Source organism: Pezoporus flaviventris, unplaced genomic scaffold (genome assembly GCF_033815535.1).
Source record: "Pezoporus flaviventris isolate CSIRO_AGI_PZ_B2104156 unplaced genomic scaffold, CSIRO_AGI_Pfla_v1 ptg000008l, whole genome shotgun sequence".
Lineage (NCBI taxonomy): Eukaryota > Metazoa > Chordata > Aves > Psittaciformes > Psittacidae > Pezoporus > Pezoporus flaviventris.
The window spans coordinates 4,503,439-4,512,603 of record NW_026892556.1 but is presented as its reverse complement, the minus strand read 5'-3'; the positions used below and the strand labels follow the sequence as shown (position 1 = coordinate 4,512,603).

Here is a 9,165-nt window from a genome sequence, read left to right as displayed (position 1 = left end):
TTCTCCAGGCTGAACAGCCCCAACCTTCTCAGCCTAATGTCTCCATTCTGATTTTTGTCAGTGCAGTGACTCCCAGGATGAGCAGCTCCAGCCCAAATTCAACAGCACAGAAACCCTAGTCAGCTTGGATGGAGATGTCACCTGCCCAAACCTCTTAGGACCTCTTGGAGTGCTGGCCACACACATAACGTTTGGCTTCCCTACACAGAGGTGGGAATGTCACCCAAAAGCAACTCTGCCCAAGTGTGGCAAATTCACCCAGCATTGCAGCCCAGCATAATTAAGCAGCATTCTCATTCACGTCATCTCCTGGCTTTGGCATAGGTTTTATTACAGTCATTACAAAGACAGATATTACTTTTGGATTGACTCACTTGATGGGTTGATCAGCACTTTATTGTAGCCTCCAGTTATAGCACTTTTTATGGCATCCAGAAGAACTTAACCATTAGCACACTATTAGGAAGAGCACTGGCAGCTGATTAAGTTGCTGAAGGTCAAAGACATTTGTCTTAATTGCTCCATGTGTGCTCCCTCCTCCTCCTCCCCCCCCAAGGGAGCTGGAGGGAGATCATTCTGTTTCAATAATAAAGTCACAGAAGCATACCTTGGATTTGCCATCAAATCTCCAGGGAGAGGCTTATTCACCATTTCAGAGCTTGTCTAAACTGTTATGGCCTCGCTGCTGAAATGAAGTCTTGGAGGTTTTCATGGCATGGATTGAAACTGAAAAGAAAAACAAAAGCCATCAGGGTGACTTATTGAGTTGGTTAACACATATTGCAAATAATGTGCTATTAGGGTCATAATAGAGTGAACGCATGGATATGCTGAAGGCAGGTTTCTGTCTTTGGGAGGAAAGATGATTTTCTAACCTCTGGTACATTCCACCTGCAAAAAGCTCGATAGCCCTGGTGGCCTCCCACATTTCAGTCTCAGCTGGATGCTCAGCTGCTCATGCAGCTTCAGCTTTCAGCTCTGGACTCATCTGACCCAGCTGAAGTCACAAAACCATCAGAAACCCCATTCCTCATTGACTCTGCCAGCTCATTCCCCCCACCAGGGTTTAGTCTAGCATCAAAGTCAATGCTTGCGGGGACAGGAGGGATCAGCACCGAAGGGTACTGAGTTGCTCTACTGCAGGTTAAGTCAACCTCACTGCTTCAAGAATCCGTCCCTTAGGGAAGTCAGTGAGGAGCACCCAGTTACTCATCAGTGAAGAGGTGTGAGGTTGAGGTCGGGACTTCAAGCAGGGTCATAGGCAGTATAATGCTCCTGCTGATCATCAGAGGAAGGTGTGACAGATAGGTGTGACAGATGTGCTTCTCCCAACAGTTTTATGCCAGCTCCACCTGCCTCAGCTTTCCCACCAATCCCTTCTGAAGGGAAATGATTAAGGGTTAAACTCGAGCCTAACTCCCATGGGAAGGACTGGAGTGCTTTATACTTCACTGATGCCTGGATCAGATAAGACCAGTTGTGGTCAGTTACTGTGATGCCTGGAGCTGGGCATGGCATCCAAAGAACCTGTGGCTTTCCTTACCCTGCAGTGAGGAGATCCTGAAGTTGTGGGATGCAGCTGACCACAGACCGCTCACCAGCCTGCGGCAGAAGGCATGAATTATGGAGTTGACATCCACCGTAGATACACTTGTTCCTCACTCCAGCCAGCTGAGCACAACCAGGCAAGTCAATAATCTTTGTGTCCAAGGGTACTGGAGCTAGAGATAAGATTTGACAACTTTAAACACTGAAGTTTAATCAAGCGCTCTATTTCCTTGGCTAGGACTACCCACTGACACATTCCATGTCCTGCCATGGCTCTTCTTCAGGAGCTCCAGCTACAGAAAACACGCAGAGTCTCATGCAGGGCACAAGGGGTCCACTTTTATGGGAACTGTCAGTCATAAAAAGGACTGCTCAAGCAGTTGCATCTTAGGAAAGTTCCCCTATCCCACGTAGAACTGGCTTTGGAATTTCCTTGTTTTCCTGGATTTTCCTCTTCAGTCAAGTTTTATTATTCTGTTCTTTCCTGTTATGTGTGAGAATTTATAAAATATCCTCCTTCAGCCTACTTCAGCTCATCTTTATCACTGTATTCAATAACCTCAGAATAATAACAGTTCTCTCTTTTCCCTTCTGCCCCTAATTAAGATGCTTTTAAGCATCTCCCCTCTCTTCTTCCCTTGGGTGATACCTAATTAGCTCTTGTAATTAAAACTGTGCCCGAAGGGCTGAGCTTTGCATGGATGTTGGTTTTGTTCCAGGCAACACCATGGGGTTACTGTCAGGCTCTGGTTGCTCCTCAGCTCTTGGGGGATACCTGAGGGGCCTTACAGAAGATCGCAGCAAGGATGTCATCTGAGGTTTTGGGATCAGGGCCTTGGGGATATCTTGTATTTCTAAACTGGTTTTCCAGGTGTTGACTCCCCATATTTCCTTCTGTACCATTCAGCAGAGAGTCCAAAGCTTCCCCGAGTGAATGTGGACAGCCTGCCCTGGGAGATTTTCCATCATTCAGCCCCAGATCAAGTTTCCTCTGCTCATTGATCTTAGGATCAGAAAAAAAACAAACCACCAATCCATCCAAAAATTGATTAGTTTAAGTTTTCTCCCTGTTTAGATGTCTTCCTTCAAGCCCACATGCTATAGCAGGGCTGGGGAGCATTTCCTGTGGTCCTACCTACAGCAAATGTGATGCTCCCCTTGTGCTGTCTCCTATCCAACCATCTGGGTCTCAAGCTGCCCAAACAGGGACGTTTTGTCCTCTGAGACCAAGAGCTCACCAAGGTTCTTCTGTGACTTAAGGCAAGCTTGCTCAGGACTATTCACAAGACTACACAGCCTTCCCCCTCTCACCCAGCTGTGCTGTCTCAATCACTTTCACAGTCCTTTTGGGCTCCTGGATTTCTTTCACTTCATCCATCACCACCCAGCCATCAAATAAGGAAGAAATATGGAATTGGCTTTTGTCATTATTTATTACAAATTATATTTTGCAAATTACTGTCTGAAAAAAAAATCAATAGATTTAAATAAATACACAGATTTCAGGATGCTACATACGGCATGTGTGCAATCAGTCACCTAAAGATGAGATGTTACACACACAAGGAGATATACATAGTACTTTACAGCAGTAGTTTCATTTTAAATTACTAGGCTCACATTAAACCATGTGCAAAGTTTCCTTTGGAACAAACCCTGTAAGGATTATTCTTTTTGTAGAATGACTCAAACCTGCAGAAGGTCAAATATAGAAAAGATGCTCTGCAGCTTTGGGGACCAAATGATGTCTGCTCTGTCGTTTACAATACAATCAGTTGGTCTCATTTTTACCTCCTCTAGGGCTTAAAGCAAAAATCAAAGGTGTATTTTGTATGTCCAATGGGACTATACTTGCAACAGCCACGTATTTCGGTCCAGCCACCAACTTTAAGCAGCCTTTTAAACGGCTCGTGTAATACTGGATTGGGCAGCAAGGGGGACCCAACAGTAGTTCCAGGAGAGCAATTATTTCCCTGCACTAGCTGGATCTGCAGCCACAATTTATAACACAAGCTAATCTGCCCAGGCAAACAAAAGTGCATTCACGGCACAGCTCCAGAGCCTTGAGATGGGTTTGCCTATAAGATCAGCTCCTAGGTCCTGGGCTTAGTGCTTATTCCAAATTATTACTTCCCTTTGGGCCCGCAGCTCAATGCTGCTCCATGGCCTGGGAAGCAGCTGTAACTCTGGCGTGGGCTTAAATCCCAACCTTTCTTCTAAAGCTGTGCAGACAGTGCTGTGCTCTCTTCCCAGTCCTTTTCTCCACATCAATCCCACCTGGCTGCCTCTTGCCTAATGCATTCTGTTTAGGTTACGCTTCTCATAGTGACATGCTACCCATACACTGGTCATTAATTACATAGAGTCTGACTCCAAGACCTGATCTAAGCAAAGAAGCAAGCAAGCCTTTGTGTGCTATTTCCCCCACCCACCCATCTTCTCTGCCCCTAGCCTTTCCTTCCAGGCAGAGCTGAGAGAAAGCTGGGATGTTGGGTTAAAAGCTGGACTTTACCCCGCTAAGGGTATGTCCAAGGCGATGAGACAGGGAACTCATCCAGACCTGCTCAGACCCAGTGGGGCTCCCTCCCCCAGATTACATGCATGGGGATCCTGCAGAAATGCAGCTCTGCTTCAGCCTCTCCCCTGCTGCTGCTGTGCTGGGTGGCAGGGGTCACGCTTGGATTTGATGCAAGCTCCAGTGTAAGCAAGCTATCCTCCACCTAAAGAGGAGCCACTTAAGGACGGACCTTCAGCGAATTCCTCAGCCAAGGAACGCCACTGACTGCTCAGTTGGCTTTCAGGCTTCTAGATGGTACACTTGTTTTAATTAAAACTGGGAGCTGATTTACCATGGGAGTCTCATTCACATGCACATCGGACTGCCTGGCAAGTAAGAGAAGAAAGTGCAAAGGTGGGCTCGCACTGGAGGTAGCTTATCTCCATCTACAATGACCAGCCAAACCACCTCTGACTGGGGCCAAGCTGGGACCATGCCTGGACATGGCTCAAAGGCAGAGCAGAGCAGGACAGAGATATGGGCTCAGTGCTGCCAGGTCCAGAAGTGCACGGAACCGCCTGGTTTCTATGTGATTCAACTGCCCAGCACGGGCTGACCCTCTGCCTAAGACTCCGGTGCAGAGTTAAGCTAGTACTCCTCCAGCAGGACCCTTGCCTGATCCAAAAAGGCACAATTCAGCTCCACGACACATCTATGACTGTATAGAGAGAGTTTTCCCTTTACAACAGTCTCTGGAGTGCATTCAGTACTGGTTCACGCAACAGGAGCATGGAGACTTCCACTTCTTCCCCCTTCCACTCATGGCCTTTCCTTCAGCTCTAACTACCGACAGCGGAGTTAGCGGCACCCACAGGACTCCCATATTCTTCTGGTGAACTTGGCATGCACCTGTTTCTTATCTCTTCTTCTTCCAGATGTTTTTCTTCCAAGGCAAAACTGTTGGCTGTGCGCTCCTCCGGGAACGCTGCTGATGCTTGCTGAACTGCAGGCTGGAGATGGCAAGATCCCTGGAAACAGAAAAGAGGCACAATGGTCATTCTCCAGTCCCTTCCTCTACTACACAGCAACATCCTGCAGTATGACATTCATACACCCCTTGCCAAGACAAATTCTGAGGCAGAAGATGGGGAAGGAGGAGGGATGATTTCTAGCTGCAGCTGTATTAAACCACAGCTGAGATCCATCAACCCCAGTATTCCCTTTCCAATGGTGACAGAGGATCCAAGGAGCCCTGCAGCAGGGTGTGACCCCAGTGATGCTTCCTCAGTTCTGCCTTTCAGAAAGTGTTCCCATCGCATCTGATTTAACTGCCACCAACAGAACAACGTGTCCTTCGTGTCAACTCTCATGTACCTTCCACAGCTCACTGATGTGAGGAAAGCTTCTGGTCTGAAGTTGCTGCCCAACCAATTCCTGATTGCTGCCCCTCCCCTTCTTGTATGTCACCCATTCCATTTCAGAGGAGCTTCCAACTCCAATCAAGAATCACATTTTATGTGATATTCCTCTAGTTTTGGAAGGACACAACCAACCCTGGTTCCCTCAGCTGTTATTCTAGAGAGCAAAACCAGTCATCTATTCATTTAAAGGGAGACAAGAAGGTGAAGTCAGGTCAAATCCAAGCAGTACCCACAGTCTGGGGTCTCAAAAGCAGATCTTGAGGCGCTCATGAGGGCTGTTCAAAGTGGGGTTAAGTGGCATGCTTACCTGAGAGCTCTCAGCAGGCCATGATGGGAAGGCCTCACACCACTGCTCTGCAGAGACTTCATTGATGCTCCAGAGCTCACTGGGAGCTTCAGACTCTGAAGGTACCTAATGAGCAAGAGGAGATGCATGAGCCACTCACATCCAGCCATGCTAGGGGATCCATGTGCCAGGGGGAGTGTGACAGACTAAGACAGCTGAATGAATGTTTTTGAAGGGTTAATTGCAGCTTTTTAAGAGCTATTCATAGCTCACTGTTACTGCCATCCTGTCAGACCTCACTCTATTCAGAGTCGTATGTAATGATTGGGGAGTTCAGCTATTGCCTTGCTATGAAATCAGTGACAGGTCTCTACAATGACTTTGCTCCCCACCTCCCTACAGTGTAAGCACTCCTCTATGCTGCTGGCTGAAACAAGACAACAAAGTCCATGTGAGCTAAGAAGAGAGCTGGCTATGGATGATAGTTGACTTCCAATTCCCAGCTCACATCAGTCCTCCTCTCCTGCAGCTTCTCCCACCTAAGCCATGCAGGAGCTCCCCCCTGCACACCCCACACTTCCTCAGCCTCCTGACAGCGGATGGAGGCAGCATTGCTTCACATCACCTAGTAAAGAGACTGTTGTACAACAGGAACACCCTAGCGACACTTTGCCAGGGCCTCTTGGGAGGGGTATGAAAGCCACTAGACAAGTTCCAGCTGTTTGCTAAGAGCTGCACAGCCATCCCCTGGGAGGCCTTAGAGCTCCTCCAGCTCCTAAGCTCTGTCTGCTTGCACACCCACCCCCCCCACCAAGCAGCCCCCAGAGACACCCCCAGCACCCCCCTGGCTTACCCAGGCTTCGCCTGGCAGAAGGCAGCGCAGATGCTGTCCCTCGAGTGCGAGCACTCGCACCTGCCGAGCGCTCTCTTGCGCCGCTTCGGAGGGCTCCCCAAGCCATAGGGAGCGGTGTGCCTGTTAAAAACAGAAGGCATCAGCTATGCAGCTAACCTCTTTATTAGCCACAGGTTTATAGCACAGCCCTGGGAGGCAGCCAAGCTAGTGCCAGGATAATAAAAGACTCATCTATAGACATAAGGTGAAAAGGCCACTGATAGATCTAAGCCTTTAAACTCCAGCTCCTCTCCCACCTACTGTTTTCTCCACCCTACCCCTCCCAGGGAGATTACCAGTATGTGCTGGGTTGCAAGTGGAATTCTCTCCCCTTGCCGTGGCCCACCGCCCATTGCAAGGGTCATCACAAGTGCTGGGTGAGCTGGCAGTGTGGCAAAGCGCTGCCCCAGTCCACCAGCGGCAAGCAGCCAGTTCCTTCAGCACTGAAACTATCAGTGCTTTCCCTCCCTGCCTCCGTGGGTTTTAACACCCAGGACATGGTACAAAGGAAGATGTCTTGGGGCTGTAACAGGTTCTTCTGATCACAGCATGCTTTCAGAGCTGTTAGCACATTCCCCAGCTCCATCTCTGATAGTGATCTACTCTCCCAGAGGGTTTAGGATTGGCAGTGTCTGCAACAATTCTCCGAGCAAGCAGCTAGTTGTAATTGCACGTTAGTAAGCATGATTATAACCACACCTGAGTACATGTGTTTTGCTACAGTGTGATGGCCATTGGTCTGAAACAGCTCGGAAAGCTGCTTTAGCATTCCTGAGGGCAGTACTTGGCAGCCACAGGATGCTAGTGCCAGCCCACCACCGTCTCATTAACAATGCTGGCAGTCAGCAGCCAGGGTTACAGCGCGCAAGTGGGTAGAAAAACTTTCTGACTTGCAGCTCTAACACCTCAGAGCTGTTTTCAGCTTGCAGAGGTACACAAAAAGTCAGATAAAGATGAGCCCCGGAGGAAGCAGCACCCTGGGCTTTGGCTCCACTGCCCTGTGAGTTGTACTGAAACTCCTGAGCAGAAACACAGCTTGTCCCTACCTGGATTTTAGGAAGGACTGGACTTTCAGTGCTCTCCAAAGCAGGTGCTACAAGAGCCTCCCAGAACCAGGACCCTTTCCCACATTGCTCTAACCTAACCCCATCCTCCAACAGAAAGCACAGTCGCTTATCAGGAGTTGTGTCGTCCCCCAACCCAAAAACAAGCTATGTCCCTGCTCACCCAGGTGTGTTGACCCAGATGATATCCAGGTGACAGAAGTAGATGCATTCCTTATCCAGCCAGCTATTGCAGGAACATCGCTTGGTCCTCGGGTGCGAAGCCAGGGGGGACTCCAGCGGAGGGTGGCCCATACCTGCAGCAGGAGGAGGAAAGGATGAGTTGCGGGCTCGGTGCAGAGCGCTGGAGTGCCCGTCCGTCTGTCATCTCTGCAATTACACCTCCCGTAAGGCTTACGGCGATTTCAACGTGCAGGCGGTTTTACAGGAGGTGCAGCCTTCACCCATTAGGCTCCTACAGCACTTACACAACCCCGGCGGCTACCGGGGCTATCCCGGAGCAGAAGTGCCGGGCAATGCCCCTCGCCCCTCCGCCAGCCTCGGGGCAGACCCCAGGCACCCTCCGGCACACTCGCAACCCCGCTCCCCGAGCCGAAGAGAGCGGAGGGGTGACCCCAATAGGGCAGGCACCCCCCGGGCACCAAGCCCCACCCGAGCCCGGGGCTCACCGTCTTCCAGGAGGGCGCAGAGGGCGAGCACCAACAGCAGGGCGCCGGCGGGGTGGCTGGGCATGGCGCGGGTCTCACCGGTGTGGGGCTGCGCTGGAAGGAGCTGGAAGTTTTGGAGACGTTTTCCTCGGGTTTTCTTCTTTCTTTTCCCCACTCCCTAGCCCTGCTCTCCCGCTGTTTCTCCTCACGGTGCTTTACCGGAGCCGCCGCGATGCGTCTGGAGCCGCAGGCGCCGGGCAGGTGCTTTATAGCGCGGCCGCAGCCGCGTCACGGCCCCGCTCCGCCCCGCAGCGTGGAGCGACCGCGGGCTCGCGTGGGGGGTGCAGGCGCCCGGGCTCGGGTAGACCTGTCCTCCCTATGGTAGACCTGTCCTCCCCGTGGGTAACCTGTCCTCCCTGTGGGTAGACCTGTCCCCATCATGGGGAGGTGGCTCAGTTCCCGTGGGCACGAACGCCCCGCAGCCTTCGCGAATGACGCGTGGGTCTCCTATGGGGCAGAGAGAAGCGGCGTGAGGAGGAATGCTGCCCTTTGGGGGGTGCGATGGACAGTGGGTACAGCGTGGAGCGGGCGGCACTGTGTGCGCTGTTTGGGGGGTTCGGAGCCCGCCGGAGGCAGGTGAAGGCAAGGGGTAGTTTGTAGCCGCCGCCGGCAGATGGAGCGGGGGGGTAGAGGAAGCGTGTCCCGCTGTGGGAGCCCGCTGGCCGCCGATGGTCCTCACGGGACCCCCCCTCCGTTTCCTTGCTCCAGGCATGGCAAAAAGCGGCGAGTTGAACCAGGCAGTGCAGTGGG

At 51.2% G+C, this 9,165-nt stretch overlaps 1 protein-coding gene across 1 annotated transcript; it reads right to left on the bottom strand.

The window, feature by feature from the left end:
- Nucleotides 1–4,343: 4,343 nt before the first annotated feature.
- Nucleotides 4,344–8,615, bottom strand: EDN2 (endothelin 2). Its single transcript, XM_061450006.1, has 5 exons — nt 8,377–8,615; nt 7,872–8,004; nt 6,606–6,725; nt 5,774–5,878; nt 4,344–5,073 (listed from the first exon to the last, which is right to left on the bottom strand). Exons 1-5 carry the CDS (start codon nt 8,438–8,440, stop codon nt 4,962–4,964), a joined length of 534 nt encoding a protein of 177 aa, XP_061305990.1. The 5' UTR covers nt 8,441–8,615; the 3' UTR covers nt 4,344–4,961.
- Between the last annotated feature and the right edge of the window lie 550 nt (nt 8,616–9,165).